The 18,233-nt window shown below is 37.8% G+C and overlaps 1 protein-coding gene across 3 annotated transcripts in view; it reads right to left on the bottom strand.

Moving 5' to 3' along the window:
• COL4A3 (collagen type IV alpha 3 chain) overlaps positions 1-18,233 on the bottom strand; it is a 129,984-nt gene that overhangs the window by 26,329 nt on the left and 85,422 nt on the right. For all 3 annotated transcript variants that reach the window (XR_011439522.1, XM_070269357.1, XM_023642447.2), the window contains exons 22-34: positions 15,903-15,995; positions 15,314-15,409; positions 12,489-12,559; positions 11,523-11,705; positions 9,670-9,838; positions 7,645-7,737; positions 6,907-7,011; positions 5,235-5,332; positions 4,500-4,650; positions 4,029-4,142; positions 2,850-3,017; positions 1,227-1,316; positions 722-856 (exon numbers count right to left, since the gene is read on the bottom strand). Coding sequence is in view for 2 of the 3 variants with exons in the window: in XM_070269357.1 (XP_070125458.1) it covers positions 722-856; positions 1,227-1,316; positions 2,850-3,017; positions 4,029-4,142; positions 4,500-4,650; positions 5,235-5,332; positions 6,907-7,011; positions 7,645-7,737; positions 9,670-9,838; positions 11,523-11,705; positions 12,489-12,559; positions 15,314-15,409; positions 15,903-15,995 (1,566 nt within the window). In the remaining variant the exon portion in view is untranslated. The remainder of the gene's footprint in view (positions 1-721; positions 857-1,226; positions 1,317-2,849; positions 3,018-4,028; positions 4,143-4,499; positions 4,651-5,234; positions 5,333-6,906; positions 7,012-7,644; positions 7,738-9,669; positions 9,839-11,522; positions 11,706-12,488; positions 12,560-15,313; positions 15,410-15,902; positions 15,996-18,233) is intronic.

Below are 18,233 nucleotides of genomic sequence, written 5' to 3'. Positions count from 1 at the left end.
TTTCATTTTACCCAGCAATGCCTGTTTTTCTAAAGTTACTTGGGATTAAATTCGATCAAGAAGACCACAAGTCAGGCTTTCTTAAAATTTGATTTTATGTTGGTTGTATTGATCATATAACAAAAAATGTCATAGAAAGTGCTCAGATAGCTTGAAATAATTTGAATGGATCTGAATTTTAGCCTAAGAGCTATAGGTAACCATTAACAGCATTCTAAAGGCATTTTTAATTAAAAATACTTTCTTTTTAATAATTGTTTTCCAAATGATTTTGAGCACAGAAGCAGTTTTTAGATGCCATCAGAAAAATTCATCCTGGAAGAGGAAAGTGGAAATTGGGGTACAGGTTTCTATTTGAGCCAGGAACGTTTTTTACGTGGAATTTTCTAAGGGTTTGGTTTTGACTATACTTGGCAAAAAGGGGAGTTTGAGGCTTATCATTTAAAAATTGACTTGTGACGATTTAAATACAGCAAACCAAAATGCAGAATTAACTTAGAAATGAAAAGTTGCACATTAAGGGGCAGCATATCATTGTGCGAGGCACACAAGACCCAGTTGTAGTCCAAGCTCGGTCCCCAACTGCCTTTGTGACCTTGGGCAGGAGATTAAACACTGGCCCTCACTGTCCTCATCTGTCAACTAAAGGATTTGCCTGGATAGTTTCTTAGTCTCAGACTCAGCTCTGACGTTCTGGTTCTAAATATGAGGAAGTGTGTACCTTTGAGGCCTGGTTCTCCTTTGTCCCCCAGTACATGGGATATTTGAGAAGACCCTGAGGCTCCCTTGTCCCCTTCGTCCCCCTTGGCTCCTGGGGGCCCTCTCTCGCCCTTTACTCCTGGAATTCCAGAGCTGCCTGAGAGACAGGAAGACCAACATCAGTGGCTCCATTCTTTAAGTAGTTCCTACGGATTCAAAAGTTAACAGTGTTTCTCATAAAACAAAACAAAACAAAACAAAACAAATCAAAAAGGTTAACAGTGCGGAGAACTTGATAAACAGCTGCCCCAAACAGGCAGCCGCAGGAGGGGACTGCTATTAGCCTGCAGGGAGAAAATATGATCCCATTCAAATGGGAAAAAGGAATACAGAAATCTGCAAAATCAAGTATACGGTTCTCACAGAACTATTTTCCCCTCAGAGAATAAAATGTCATTTATTTTGCTGCTAAATAAACGAACATCATTCATGCCTCCTGATAGCTGGGAAGATAGAGTATCACTTACCCCTCTGTCCTGGGGTGCCTGGCTTTCCAGGAGGCCCCGGAGGCCCAGTGAATCCAGGAGAGCCCATCATCCCAACCGCTCCTTTTTCACCTATGGGAACAAATTAACACAAAGCAGCACATGCATGTTGTGCAGAATGAGAAAAGCAGATATTCCAAAAAATTAAAATAAAATAAATTATACTTAGAGAGATTGGGAGTTAAAGGAATGGTTTCACTAAATAGAAAATAACCATATTTGTAATGGGTCAGTAAACGGTCTTTTTTACGTCATCTATTTGAAGTCATTGGTAGCAGATCACATTTATGGATGAGACTAGAATATGCTGAAGTTTTAGAGCATTCCCTCCTCCCAAGTCCTGATCAATAGCTTTCTGTTATGTTCCCTTGCTTTATTTTCTTCATAGCACTTGTCTCTAGTTGAACTTAGTTCCTAAATGTATTTGTTATTGTCTCCCCCACTGTCGGAGGTGGAGTCTTGTCCACTGATGTGTCTCCAGGGCCTGGAACAGTGCTGGCACATGATAGTAGCTCAGTGATATGAATGAAAGGATAATTTGCAGATTAAGTTGTTATTCTGGGCTCCTCTCTGGAGGAGAGATCAGTGAGGTCTTTAGGTCATGAGGGGACAATTGGAATATTTTCCCCTAAACATATAAACTAGAAAAATAATGATGAAATAAAAAGAACTATTTGCCAGCAAATTAGATAACTTAGACAAAATGGACAAATTCCTAGAGAAGCACAGATTACCAAAACTGACTCAAGAAGAAATAGAAAATCTGAACTGACCTATGACCAGTGAAGAGATTGAATTATTAATTTAAAAACTTCCCATAAAGAAAAGTCCAGACCCAGCTGATTTCACTGGTGAATACTAACAAATGTTTAAAGAATATCAATTCACGAGCCAGTCCTGATGGCCTAGTGGTTGAAGTTTGGTGTGCTCTGCTTTGGTGGCCCAGGTTTGGTTCCTGGGCACAGAACCACACCACTCATCTGTCAGTAGCCATGCTGTGTTGGTGTCTCACATAGAAGTAGAAGGACTTACAACTAGAGTATGCAACTATGTACTGGGGCTTTGGGGAGGAACAGGAAAAAAGAGAGAGAGGAAGATTAGCAACAGATGTTAGCTCAGGGCAAATCTCTCCCAACAAAAAAGAAAAAAAGAACATCGATTCTCCACAAACTGTTCCAGAAAATACAAGAGGAGGAAACACTTCCTGTCTTGTTGTCTTGTTCTATAAGGCCAGCATTACCTTGATACCAAAACCAGATAAAAACATCGTAAGAAAAGAAAGCGACAGACCAGTAAGTATCCCTTATGAATATGGATGTAAAAATTCTCAACAAAATACTAGCAAATATATTTTAGGAGTAATATATAAAAAGGATTACACAGCAAAAATAGTCATATCCTTGGTAATTGTGAAATGTTATCATCCTACCTCCACCATGTCCCAGCGGTTTGTCTCCTTACAAATAATTCAGAAGAAGAAACATACTAACTGAAAGAGAGGCATAGAGTCAAAAGCCTATGCCTATCTCTAGTTTAAATAGCCACTTTAAAAGGAAAATGTGGAAGAAGAGAGAAGAAAAAAAATAAAACCACAAAAAAGGATACCTGGTGGCCCTAAAAATCCTGGATTTCCTGGATATCCTTTTTGACCAGGTGGTCCCGTCACACCTCGATGACCTGGTATTCCTGGTGGTCCAGGTTCTCCAGGAAATCCTGACCTATCCAAACCTGGAATACCTGGGTCTCCCTTTGGCCCTGTTTCGCCTCTTCTGCCTATATATGAATAAATGAATGAATGAATGAACACACAAGTGCTTTCCCCACCAACTCCAGAAATATTTTATGACTGTAAATATTTAGCTCTGTGATTTTTGGGCAAACCACACACTTATCTGATTGATTGATTTAGGTCCCCTTCTGTAAAATTTCTAAGATCCCTTCTGGCTTTAACATTCTCTGTTTCAATGATTCATGCAGTAATAAAAGTGTAGAATTTAGATTTATTTTCTAGTCCTGCAGGCACTTCCTGGGACTGCACTTTATGACTGTGGCTCAGTCTTTCACCTGCAGAATACACACAGAGCCACTCACGTGGAGGCAAGCCACCAGATGCTTCTGGAAACAATATTAGCACCACTACAACAATTAACATCTTGGCCAAAAATTTGTTTGTGAACATTTAAGCAGTATGATAGCCCACAGGCATTAGCTGCATTCTAAAGGATTTTTCCCAGAAGTAGTTCGCAGATCTGGTTGAGAGGAGCCAAAAAGATAAAATTTCCCATGATCTGGACCATCTAGCCTGCATAATTTAGATTTATTTTTATACCGTTTCTTTTATGTTGCTTGTAAAGCAATCAACTATGTATTTTAGTTTATAGCTTGTTAGACATATCTTTGCAAACGTTCACTCTATTTTAATAATCAGGATAAATTTACCACTTTAAAATACTTAGGGAAATATTAAATGTAAAGCTTTTCCTGAGAGTTTATATAAACATATATGTAAATACACATCTAAATATATCTTCAGTATTCATATTTTCTTGCATAAAAGACACAGACCAATTTTATTATATTAATTTCAGGTCTCTTCCTCTATAGGTAGTACACATTGCAATGAATCTATGACAATAAGGTTTATATTTCCGAAATAACATTTCCCATTGAACAGTGGTCAGGACTTTTGGCTGGACAGTTCCCATGTTAAGCAGCAAGGTGCAGAGTAGGAGTCCCATGTCACCACTTGCCTGCCTGGTGACTGGTTACAAGGCCCCCTCCTACCTTGTTGCCCTTTTAATCCATTTAAGCCTGGAAGTCCTTGGGCTCCCCTGGGACCCTCTGTGCACCTTCCTGGGAGTCCTCTTTCTCCGGGTGGTCCAGACTGCCCTGGATCCCCTGCAAAATAGAGCCCAAGAATATATTCAGATGCCAAAACCTAAGATCCTAGTATTGCTATCCCAATCATTCTCCTGTAACTTTTTCCCCTAAGCCAGAGCTATATTTAATACCATTAATATGTCTTATATGGAGAACACTCATTAAAAAGGAAAGAAGAAAGGAAGGAAGAAAGAAAGAAGGAACAAAGGTAGGGCAGCAATGTTAACGGAAAAATAATTAGGCCCCACAGATTCTATTTATTGAGCAAGAAGTTTGTTTGAGAAGAATTCTTCACGCTTGAGCACCTCCACATTCCATTTGCTGCATTTTAGCTAAGCTCACAGTGGAGAAAAGTAATCACACTTGCTATTGTACCTCGTGGTCCATCAAGCCCTCCAGTTCCTGGAAATCCAGGGAGACCTGGAAGTCCAGGGTGTCCAATTTCTCCATTTTCCCCAGAAATGCCTCTTTCTCCTGGAAAACCTGGTATTCCTGGTTCCCCAGGCATGGCTGGTCCTGGTTCTCCCTATAGCACAGAAATCATGTTAGTTTTACTATATCATGCTTCCAAATCCTTACTGACTACTGACTGGTCTGTAGGGCTCCTTACTTGACAATAATATTTCCATTACAGAGGTTCTAAGTCCCTTTTACACAGAGTCACCACCATTCCATCAACTTTGCCTTTTCAACTCTAGTTGCTGACTTTTCTATAAAATTATGCTCAATAATTCTTCAGAGCCTCCAGCCTCTTTTTCAGAAGACTGTGGAATTTTCTGTAAACAGTCTAGATGTCTCTACTTTTAATAGTTTTTTCATAGCTGTCTATATTTCTTTCTAGAGTTCTCCCATTTTAAATACTCTGAATGTTTCTGAAGATTAAGGAAGAAAGAGAGAAACAAACTTGTCTTCTAATACCTTATATATTCTTTTCTAAAAAGGAGGGAAGGTTCAGAGAAACTTAAAAAAAATATTTAATGTATCATCATTTACAAATATATTGGTAATTTCTGCGCACAGAGTGTTCTGCCTGGCAGGAGCATCCTAACTGGCCGACTGTAATTGTTCCTCCTTTCCCCCTTATCAGTCTGCATTTTAATTCTCCAAGACCTTGGCTCCTGGGAGGCCTGGCTGTCCGGGTAACCCTGGCTTTCCCATTTCTCCAGGGCAACCTGGTGATCCTTTTGTTCCTGGAAAACCTCGGTCTCCTACAGAGAAAAAATAATAAAGATTGTAGGATTAGTCTGAGCAGTCTCTCTCTTATTTTATCTAATGTTTTTATGAGGCAAGCAGCTAGAGATGTTTTTATGAAAGTTTGAATGATGAGAAAGCCAACTGCTAAGTTAGCAGTTAAAAATAAATTCAGTTGCAAATCTGATTACATTGATTTCCAATTTTTAAAAAAATGACCTCCATTTTTGTCGGTTAGCGCCCTACAATTTTGTGTGTGTGTGTGTGTGTGTGTGTGTGTGGAAGATTGTCACTCAGCTAACATCTGTACCAGTCTTCCTCTATTTTGTTTGTGGGATGCTGCCACAGCATGGCTTGATGAGTGGCGTGTAGGTTCACGCCCAGGATCTGAACCAGTGAACCCTGGGCCACTGAATTGGAGCATGTGAACTTAACCACTACATCACTGGGCCAGCCACAGCACCCTACATTTCTTTAAATATTAATACTAGTTGATCATTTGGTTGACTTTTTTGAAGTATATTTTGCATACAGTATACAGCCAACTGGATTTTTACATGCGTATATATGTCTATGCCAGCATGACCCAGATCAAAATGTAAAGCATTTCCAGAACCCAGAAAGATAGCCTTTCTCAACAGGGGTTGCTCAGGAGAATTACTTCCTAATGTCCTCTAGCAGCCATTGAATGTAATGAAGTAACTTCTCTCTGATGCATTTATAGTAGGAGAAGTACATTACTTCAGAGATCATTAGGAAGAAATGCAAGAACTTGGCATCAAAGCCATTCTTGGAAATGAGAAATGTGATTATGTTTTCCATTTCAAATACTCAGAAGTTAAAATCAATATTCCCATATTTGGGCAGAACTTATGTATGATAAACATTGTTGACATATTAATCCAAGAGATGAAGCACCAATAAAAGGGATTATATTTTGACAAAGGGATTATATTTTAAATAATGTTGGAAAAAACATGAAATTATCATAAAATCTGAAGTTGTATGCAAGCCCTCAGGGACTGAGGTTACTGCTATGTTATGCTGGACATGACTTTGATGTATTTGTCCCTGGGGAACCTCAGGTTATTATTTAAGTCCTCAGTATGTGGATTTCTGTGGTATGTTTTCCCTCCGATGGGAAGCAGTACTTTTTCCTAAAGGAAGATAACTTCTGTAATTTATTTTGGAGCATAGAAGGAAGTCAGCTTTTTGTGATTTAATAATTGTTTTTTGTTATTAAAGAAATGCATAAAGGGAAGAAATGTGTAAATGGAAAAAGTGCAGACATCTATTAAGAAGTCAAGAAAAAAATTCCTCATAATCCCACAATCAAGAAGAATCACTACAAACATTTTGGTGAGTTTACTTCCCATATTTTTCCATTCATTAAAAAGATGTAAATGAGTTGAGATTGCATAAATTAATGTGAATGCTGCCTAACATTATTGTAAAATTTTTTCCCATTTAACACTCTTGGGACACATAATTTTAAAGGATATTATGGCTATCTTCTATGTTAGTCATTATATGTATTTACATTTTCTAAATATCCACAAGGAACCTTATTTTCAAAAATTTTGAAATTTACCCTTAGGTCCAGGAGGCCCAGGAAATCCAATTCCTGGAATTCCTGGTTCACCATCAGGCCCAGGAATACCTGGATCACCACATTTTCCTATGGATCCAGGGATACCTTAAAAAAACACATACATCCACATTAGCAACTTTCCTTTATCTTGACCTAAAACAAAATGTCTAAATTTCTGTGTCATCCTAGACCTTTTTGAAAATTAAGAAATAATTTTAACATAACCCCAACTGTAAACCCTTTCTCCTAACCAAAGCACTAATCATTAGGAGCTGCAAATAATTTTGAAAATATAATTTAATTCCTGAAAAAAATTCTAGATATCTTGAATTATATAAGTCTTTCTCCATGCATGAAAAATTAAATTCTAGATCATATTGGCAAAGAAATTAAGTTTTCAAATGAAGACACTGTAGGAACCATCACGATTAACCATTGGCAAACATTGCTTGTTCCTCCACCAAAAATCCATGAAGATAGTTTTGCTCTCGAATTCGAATTAAGTAATTATATCAGTTCTCCTTTGGAATCAGAAGCAGAATGGGAATAATTTGAATAACCACAAAGGACAACAGCAAGTCCCCTGCCTGTTGGCTTGTTATCTGACAGAACTCTGGCTTGTGCTCTCTTTAGGAGCCAATGAGTGTATTTTTTCCTTATAACGGGGACAATATTTTTCCAGGAGAGTCAGGGTGCCATCTGATGCTGTGCACCAGACTGGACAAAGGGGATACTCACCAGGTGGGCCTCGGGGCCCAGCACGGCCTGGGGGCCCTGGAAATCCTGGGGGGCCTGGGACTGGTGTCAAAACATTGAATTCTCCCTTAGGACCTTAAGAAAATTTATGATCATAAGACTGGTGTGCATATTGAAGCTTTTCTTTGTTCAGAAGGAAAAAATATAATTATAAGCTGTTTACAAACATATCCCAAGGAATATAAAAAATAGTCTCTGCTGCCACAGGCTTCAAAAATGGCTTAAAGATGACCAGCCCATAGAAAGTTTCTTATTCAGTCAACAAATATCTATAGGCATCTACTATTGTCTAAGTCTTGTTTTAATTAATAGCTCAACGTGCTGGTCTATTGAAAGAGGCCCTATTCTAAAGAAAATTGATAATATGGAATTCAGCTTACATCTTGATGAATACTGGTCGGATATTTATTTATTGGATGACTAATTTTTACAGGAGGGCAGAACAGTATATTGAACAAAACATGAAAATGTGGCCCGACAAGCTGAACTGTGCTTGAATCTTGGCCCTGCTATTTATAAGGTCTGTGAGGGTGGGCACATTTTTTAACCTCTCTGATAAATTCCTCGTGTGTCATTGGGGAAATCATGCCTACCCAGCCGGTAAAGATTTGGGATAATGTTCTGACCACAATGGCCAAGGTTAAAAATGTGTTAGTTATTAGTATTGTCCATATATTCATATAATTATAGAAAAAATAGATTTACAGTAGTATGATGGGAAAAATTTGATGATAATATATTTTATGACAATATATTTGTCATATAATATTTTATGATTTTACAATATTTTATGATTTTAGTCCTTCACTAAAGATTCACATTTAGAAAGAACAGAAGAGAGTTAAAAGGTGGATTAGAGGAGGAATCAGTAAACTTTTTCTGTTAAAGGCCAGATAGCAAATAATTTAGGCTTTGTGGTCCAGATGGTCTCTGTCACAACTACTCAACTCTGCCATCATGCATGAGAGCAGCCAGAAACAACACGTAAATGAATGTGTGCTGTGTGCCAATAAAACTTTATTTATGCACACTCAAACTTGAATTTCATAGAATTTTTATGTGTCAGAAATATTATTTGTTTTTTTCCCCAATCATTTAAAAATATAAAAACTATTCTTAGCTTGTGGACCACACATAAATGGATTTGGGACTGGGCCGCCATAGTTTGCCAATCCCTGGAATAGAACAGCAGCCTCAGAAGTAAGGTGCAGAAAAAAAATACATATAAATAATCATAAAATAAGGTTTATGTACATCTGTGGACAGAAATGCATGCATACAATTTATTATATATGAATACTTTGGGGATGTGCCCTCAAAAATTATTACTGATGAGAGGTATTATAAAAAGATTTGGAGAACACTGGTTTATTGGGTCTCACCCTTTAAAGTGATTTTAGAAGTAAAAAATGACCATGGTGGCATTGTTTGTTTAAAACTGTCAGTAACATGCAATTCTCATCTTCCACCATGTTCTTTGCCACAAACATTGAGGATCGGATTCCTCCTGAATCCAACTATGTTCCTTACACGTGGATCCCAAAGTTAACAGGACTTTAAAACTGTTATCAGACAACTTTTCTTCGTATGTCTTAGATATTTTGAAGTTTTATTTATAAACCATCTTTTGGGTTATGGATCAAAAAGGACAAATTTGTGATAACATTACTGGGGTCTTGAGTCCTCAAAGAGGCTTCTCAAGATCAATTTCATGGGTTTTTGCCTCCTTTTTGTTTATCATAAATGACTTCCACTCACCCCATATATTTATATCAGTAATAGATATAGACTATCCTAGGCAATTCCAGCTGAATTCCTCAGTAAGGGGAAAAAATGGATTTTCTTTAACATATCCTACATATCCTTTCCCAGTGTCTATGAGTTGACATATTCTACATATTGGAAGCAAGTTTCTATACATTCATTAGTCCTGAGAGAGCTTCACTAGCTGTAGGAACCATCAACCCACTCCAAAGGAAAACAGGACTGGAAAGAAAACTAACCAACCGGCTTCTCCAGGTGGTCCAGGGGCTCCAGGAACTCCTTGGGTGCCCTTTGGACCAGGCTCTCCGTGTAGTCCATAGTCTGATGGTCCAGCCGGTCCTACAGGTCCTGGAGACCCAGGGGTGCCAGGATCCCCTGGAGGACCCTGGGCCCCCTTCTCACCACTCAGGGCCTGTGACAATAGAGTTATGTTTGGAGAGTGCTCCATTCCAGCATCTCCTTACACAGGTTAATCCTACTATGTATATGAATACCTTTAGGTCATCATTGAGAAGATCTTGAATTAAAAAGCAGTTGGCATGTGAAGGAAACTATTACTGAAATAAGAGCACTGTATGATTTTTATCGTTTTATGCCTTTTGGAACTCAGCAGCATTTCATTTGAAACTTCATTCGTTCACTTGAAACACTTTCGAGTTCCACTTCACATGTCCTACGGTGAGATGCCACCCATATGATAACAGTCCCTAAAACTTAGTTCAAATCGGCCAATGGTTTAAATGGCATTAGAGGTGAGACATTCATGTTAATGGCACATTTCTAAAATAAAACAAGTACAGCAAACTTTATTTGATTGGTTTTCACCAGCTATTTTCATTACAAAGGAGATATTCTATCTGTATTAATTTTTCCTTATAAAATATCGTTTTTTAAATTTCATAGGATATAACTTTGAAAAGGAGTTGTGTATTTTAAAGTTAAATTTGACAAAATAATCAAAGTTTCCCTTTTTCCCCAAAATGGCCCCAAATAATAAATTTGACTGGATTTTTCTTTGTTCAATATTAAAAGGTGGCTAAGTGGTCCTTTTTAATAACGACAGGGCATAGACTCAAATCAGCTCCTTGATTTTCTCTCACTTTCTGGGACATCTTTACTAGAACTAATAAAGAAATTAGTGAGATGTAAATGGGGGCATCATATGAACTGTATTAATACTAAACCTAAAGAATTCTAGACTCTGTCCCTCTATAAGCAAACTACCATCTGGGGGATAGCCTGGCAGTTTGCCAAAGGAGAGTGTGAAATATTGGTCCTGCTAGCTGCTCCCAGCCAAAAAGTGTTTTGTAGTCAAAAAGGTCTAGGAAAGACTGCTATCGTATCTACATCTTGGGGAGTCACAATTCATATTCTGATATTGAGGCTGTAAGTGAACTTTAAATTGGTTTGCCAGGTTTCTCTGTTTTGAGAAAATTGAATAAAACTGATTAACTCTGGGAGAAACTGGTATTTCGTACACCAGGCTGGGCAGCATGCCTTGCAAACTTCTTTCTCATAGATCCGTTGTGAGGTTCTCAGCCTCTGACTCCATGACATTTTAAAACAGATCCTGGTAGGAATCTCTCGAATGAACATGTGAGAGATTCTATCCCATGAAAAGAGAGAGAATTTACATAAGCTTAAATAATGTAAATGACAAAACATTTGCTCTCTTTATTTGATAACCCTATCCCTAAATATTCGGTCATTTTACACATTTATTTTTCTTAAAAGAATGATCATTGCCCCAAAAATATTGACTAAAACTTTCCTATTAATCATTTTCCGAACTTCTCTATAAACTTATTTGATATAAATATGGAATTGTAACTGGTAGAAGACACAAGATCATTATCAATGTAGAATTTCCTTTGGGCTAAAAAAATTATTAAGTGCTACCTATTTATTTTGTCAAAATACTATAAATATTTGCTCAGGTTACGCCCGCTTATTTGAAGATGCCTCATTGTGCAGTTAGAAGGCTGAACTGTGCTGAGTGGCCAAACAATTTTTTGAAAGGAAGTCACCTCATCTCTTAACTTTAGAGCATGTAATTTATAGGAAGAGAAATTTGAAAAAAGTTACTGAATACCAACCAGTTCGCCTTTAGGTCCTGGTAATCCTTTGACTCCTGGAGTTCCAGGAATTCCATCCAAGCCCTTTCTTCCAGGATGCCCTCGGAGCCCAGGATCCCCTGGGGCACCCACTTGTCCTTCTGGCTGCAGAGTTTCGCCTTTTTCTCCTTTGAGTCCTGGGTCACCCTGAGCACCTGGGAATCCCTAGGGTGGTACAGAAATAAGTCTGCATTGCATTTAGTTAGCGTTGTTCTTGTGTCAATCTTAAAAAAAGCCAACAAGAACTTTTCAATTTTAATGAACATGGATTTTTTTTTCAGACACTTTCTTTGGCCTACAGTGTAATTTCAAGATTTTTTTGCTTTGTTTTTGCTTCCAAAACTGGAAAAGAATTCAGTTAGACAGTAAAATTCAATGTAACATGCACAATACTATAATTCAATATGATGCAGTCATCATCACAATTCAGATTATGTTAGACTGTTGGTAAATTTTAATATGCATCTCTGGATAATTTGACTTAAATATACGTATCCATATATAACTTTCTGATTCATTATGATAAGCAAAATTTTAACTTTTTAACAACTTTATTGAAGTGTAATTTACATACCATAGAGTGTATCCTTTGTAAGAATACAATTCAATGACTTTTAGTAAATTTATACATTTATGCCACAATCACCACAATCCAGTGTTAAAACATTCCCATCACTTCCCCAAATTCCCTCAAACCCATTTACAGTCAATCCTTGTTCCTGAACTCAGCCCCAGGCAACCACTGATCTTTGTTCTGTCTCTGACACCATTTTAAATTATTATAAATTCATTACTTCTTTCACTTACTAATTCACACATCATTCATTTATTCATTTAATCATCAAGTATCTATTAAGTGCCTACTCTTTGCCAGGCACCAACTGATGACTTATATGTGATGCTCCATTGTCCAAATTGAAACTAAACTTCAGAACCGTGAAATCTTACCGGAAATCCTGGAAGACCCACACTTCCTGGGGACCCCGTGCTTCCTTTAATGCCAGCTGCTCCTCGTCCTCCTGCAAAGTAATGAATTATTAAATATTCACTGAACACCAGCTCTGAGAAGCCAGGGTAACGCAGTGTATGAAGAAAATAGGGTGTTTCCTTCTGAGGAAAGGTTGACAATTTCCATCTTAAAACACACAGTGCAAGAAGAGAATGGGAGTGAATAAGTGGATAAGAGAGCAAGTAAAAAACAGGAACTCTTGTAAATTTTAGCTTCCTAAAATTCCTGTCTTTATAATTTTGAGGAGGTACACATTTTTCCTGATAATAAAAGTAATATATGTTCATTGTAAAGAAATTATACAGAAAGAAAAGAATAAAAATCATCCATAAATCTTCTACCAGAAGACAATACTTGCCAAACTGTTCATGTAGATTACCCATTAGATTTTATATCCATAAACACAAAGGACTTATATACACACTATTTTGGAATCATACTATTCATATGTCAATAAATATAGATTTATAGCTTCACTTCAAATGTCTGTATAAGCCTATTGTGTGGGTGAATTACTTATTCAGCTAACTGCTATTTTTAAACATTGACATTATTTTTTCAGCTTTTAGCTGTTGTAAACAATGCAATGATAAATATCTCTGCATATTTAGTTCTCCAAATTTATCCAATTATTTCCTTTATAATAAATGCCTAAAAGTGGAACTGCAGGACCAAAAGGGCACAAACTTTTCTGAGGCTTTGGATATCTGTTGCCAAATTGCATTTTACTACACAGTTTTATACTTCCTGTAAGTATTTAAATATCTTTGTAAAGATGATCCCTTTTGAGGATCTTTTGGATGGATCTCAGGTCAGTTTATTCATATGCTATTTTTTGATGATTTTGAGCCAGAATATATTGTTTGATAGTAATCTAAACTACTTCTTTGAGCTATACCTGTAGGATGCCAACTGCAGAGAAACCAAGGAAAATACAATAACACAACTCGTTGGTCAGCAGCCGTGAGCTGCTCACCTGCCTTCTAGCCTTGAGCCAGAGGTCCCTTGAGAGGAATGTAGGAAAATAATGATGGCATCGCTTTTATTCTTTTCCTCCCTCCTTCACTTACTTTTAGCTTCTGTTTTAATAGAACATTTCTCCCAGAAGCCTGGGCACTGAATAGGAGCTGCGTAAGGAACTCCCCCACCATTTACCCCCTCGCCCTTCACCTCCTCCTTCCCTCTCAAGCCTGTCTTAGGGAATCAAGGGGCGGTGATTGCAAGGTAACTAAGGTCTTTATAAAGGAGCAGTGGTGGGATTTGTGGGTGATGAAGGATCCCTGCCCGAATGTGTGTCCTTTACTGGCTGGCCACAGTGCCCGCAGCTGCCACCATTAGCCTGTCTTCTTTGGACTGAGACCCAGCCTCCTTGAAGACCCTGTGCCAATGCAGATGTCTACTTGATGGTGGTAACCTACAAACATCCCCTTATCTCTGTTACCAGGTAGACCTTTGGATTAACTTGCTCAAAGGGCAGCCCCTGGGACAGCAATTAAGGGATGCCAATGTGGAGGGAAAGTGCACGTCTTTGGAGGAGAGTCCAGGCTGGATTTGAGTCCAGACTCTACCACTTATTTGCTATGCCACCTTATGCCTCAGTTTCCTCATCTGTCAAATGGAGTTAATGAATAGTAGTTACCTCTAGGGTTGATGTGAGGAATGAAGTGTGGAGGCACATAAGACACCTAGAAAAGTGCCTAGCATGCTGACCAAGGGCTCCACAACGTGAGCTCTTGCTGATGTGATAAATAGTTTGATGATGGTGTCTAAAGACCAAGGAGCTGATGGGAGAACTAAGACTTTGCGTGGTACCCTGTGAGAGGCCCTGGGTAGCCAGGGGAGTGGCACAAGGGGCAGAGGAGCCCAACTAATAAACACAGACTTGTTCTGCTTCAAGGTTCGTCCCTGGCCAGTTCTGTGACTGAGAACGGGGGAGTTGGACAGCAGAGGGAGTGACAGCCTGGACCAACAGTGTTGGGTGGAGAGTCCTGGTGTGGCCCAGAGGTCGACAAGCGAAGTGACAGATCCTCTATATGGCCCTCAGAATATTGGCCTATGAAACGGTTTTTTCCTTCAAAAATTGATTTAGTGACTAATATCAAAAAAAAAGAGATTTCAGATAAAAATCATAATTTCTTTCTTCTCATGAAAAATTGGCAGATTTATTAACACAGGGCCTAAAATGCTGCAAAGTAACGTTATGCTGGAGTTGAATGCCTGATGGCCCCTTTCAATGTGCCCTCTGGTTTACCACAGTCCTCACCACTCTCTATTGTCCCCAGCACTGTTGTCTATTAGTATACTTTTTTATTGCGCTTGTATCCTTAAGAGGAATGTGAAATAGTGCATATGCCCATGATTTTATTGAAAGTGGGGACATGAAAAAATGTATGGAGAAAGGTCACGTCTTTTGAGAACAAAGTGGGAGAAAGCTTATTTCTTTACGGAAGAGAGAAGTGATGTGTGTTTAGTATGGCTGCTTTACTCCTCTGAGTTACCTGCTGATCTCCTACAGGAATTTGAGTTTATAATTCCTGGATAACACCATCGTTTGCTGGAATTCAGCGACTAAAATGGAACAGGGAAACATGCCAGCTTTTATGGTATTTTGGCTTACCAAACATACAGAATATGTTTTTGAGAGTCTTCCTCTAGGTTCATATAAACCACATCATGACATCCAGAAATCTGATCCCTTTTTTTACTGCCCAATGAGTTGACCCATTTATACTTGCAAAAAAACTTGCATGCAAATGGTCTGTACCTGGGATTCCTTTTACACCATCTAACCCCGGCAATCCTGGGAGACCCGGAGGCCCTGGGACATAAGGGCACTGTGTGCACAAGAAGCCCGGTTCCCCTGCAATGAGAACATGCTTGCATTACTGTTAAACCCGCACTGAGTCCTCAGAAAGGACAAATATTTTCCAACTACATAATCATTTGTTACATTTAAAATTTTTTTCATGTAGTGAAAATAATCTAGGACACTGTACATATTAATTTAAAAAAATCATCTATTATAACTGCTTAATTTATCCATCTGAGCTTCTTGGTCTTCTTAGAGAGGAAATCCCAAGAATCTAGCATAAAACATCTACTATTTAAGCATTTATCTCTTTGAGTGCAGGATAAAACTCATCTTTTAGGAAGAGCCAATGATTTATTGCATGAGTGTTAAATAACTGATTGATTTAGAGATAAATGAATACTTTTAGGTAATTCTTTTGGAAAAGAAGCCATACCTGACTGTCCGATATTTGGGATCAGTGTTGTCTCAGGGGAAAAAAATTCAGTGATAATAATGATGATGAGATGACTTATTCTAATAGAACACCATTGATTGAACCAACCTTTGGGCCCATAGACTCCTGGGATTCCTGGAGACCCTACATGGCCTGGAAGCCCACCATCTCCAGGTGGACCTTTGCGAAAAATGATTTCACCTACAAAAAAAGACAACACCAAAGCTAGTTTTTCATTTCTCTAAGTGTTTTTTCTTCTATTGGCAAGTGTTTTAGTAATATGTATTATTTTGCATGCATTTCCACCATGTTTGTTTTGGAAACTGAGTCTTGAAGGTTATCTGCAACTGAAAAGACTGATGCGTGTTGACCAACTTTTCCTTTCACATCACAAGCATGTGATTTTTTTTTATACTGATGTGGTGATTCTTTGAAAGCTCATTTTATGGTATTTCTCATCACGTAATCAACCCCTGTTATCTTAATTCAATTGTTTTCAATTATTCCAAGACTATCCCTTTAACATCTTTAGGGAAAGGGTCAAATCTCATTCTTCTGTGTATCTTGGATACATTGTATTTTCCTGATAGATTGGAGATGCTTAACATACTGACAGAAAAAAATGGATTCTGACTCAGGACATCATCTGTTTTCTCCTCTTTGCTTGTTCACATCAATTGAGTCCGTCATTCTTAAAGCAGCTTTTCCAGAAAGCTCTTCCCAGTCTTCCACAAAAATCTGCTATTGTAATATTACAATGAACAGCTAATTCTCTCAGACTCGTGTTCTATAATCTAATTTCTGGTCTTGCCATTTCAAATATAGGTTGAAGGCAGTGCTGATGAAACTAAATATTTAAAAACAGTACCTATAGCTGCCCCAATTTTAAGAGCAACAGGTAACAGTGGAAACATTTAATTTAGATGGAATGTGGTGTGTGTTATATTATGTCTGCTTGATTATGAAAAGAATGCCCATTTTGTGATCCAGTGTTGTGTGTCTTTAAGATGAATAGATAGTTATTTGTAAACAGTAAAATCTACTTACAGTTATAAAATAAATAAGTCATGGGATGTAACATCCAGCATGATGACTATAGTTAATAATACTGCATTGCATATTTGGAAGTTGCTAAGAGAGTAGGTCTTAAATGTTCTCATCACAAGAAAAAAATTCTGTAACTATATATGGTGATGAATATTAACTAGACTAATTGTGGTGATCATTTCACAATATATGCAAATATTGAACCATTATGTTGTACACCTGAAGCTAATATAATATCATATGTAAATAATACCTCAATAAGAAACAACTAAATTTAAAAATGTAGGGGAAAAAAACAGTAAAATGTGATGGCAGTTTTATATTTAATGTAGACTTCTACGTATAATTCTACATTTGGTATACATTTGTGTATACTTATACATTTTCATACTCATTTCATACTTAATTCAACAAATATTGGAGTACCTACAGTGTTCCAGCCCCCATACTACATGCTGGGCTTAAAACAGTAAATAAGATATGGTCCCTGACCTCAAAGAGCTTTGAGTCTTGTAGGGGAAACTGACAAGGACAAGGCAATGTGAAAAATCCTACGATCAGGGATCAGAATAAACTTGATTGTTACAGGATGTGGGCTCAGTGAAAACTTTCTGCAGGACTTGTACTTGAAGCTGCACCTGGAAGGACAGGCAGGTGTTGCTTAGAGCAGAGAAGGTAAGAAACAAAGACAGTCTCAAAGGGAGAAGTTGCATGGCATCTTCAGCGAGGGAGAAGTTCTATTGTAGGTACCCCTGGTCCAGATCCCGACTTTAGCATTCATGAGCTTACGTGAGTTCTGCACATCAGGCTTGTCATCCGTAACACAAGGATACAAAACCTACATCTTGAAAAAGACTTGGAGGACTAGAAATCGTTAAAATCTGTGACGCCATGTAAAGTTTCCGTTGAGTTTTGTTTGGTTTGTTTTCAACATAGGTCCACATCATAGCTTGACAGATTTGTTCTTGGACATTATGTCTTTTTATTAATGGGATAATTTCTTGAATTATTGTTGGCCTAAAAGAAAGCTTTTATTTATTTATTTTTTAATCTTGCTTGCATAACCAGGCAATTAACTGAATTATCTTAATGAGTCATGCACCACATAGTGACATTTTGGTCAACGATGGACCGCATATACAATGGTGGTCCTATAAGATTAGTACCATGTAGCCTAGGTCTGTAGTAGGCTGTGCCATCTAGGTCTGTGTAAGTACACTCTGTGATGTTTGCACGACAACAAAATCGCCTAATGATGCATTTTTCAGAACGTATCTCTGTCGTTAAGTGACACATGACTGTATTAAGAGTTTTCCAGATTATTCTTTTGAATTTTCGGCGTTTATAATCATATTGTCTATAAATAATAAATATCTCTACCTTTCTTTAAAA

This window comes from Equus caballus, chromosome 6 (genome assembly GCF_041296265.1).
Source record: "Equus caballus isolate H_3958 breed thoroughbred chromosome 6, TB-T2T, whole genome shotgun sequence".
Taxonomy (NCBI): domain Eukaryota; kingdom Metazoa; phylum Chordata; class Mammalia; order Perissodactyla; family Equidae; genus Equus; species Equus caballus.
The sequence above is the reverse complement of the archived record's forward strand: the minus strand, read 5'-3'. Positions and strand labels throughout refer to the sequence as shown.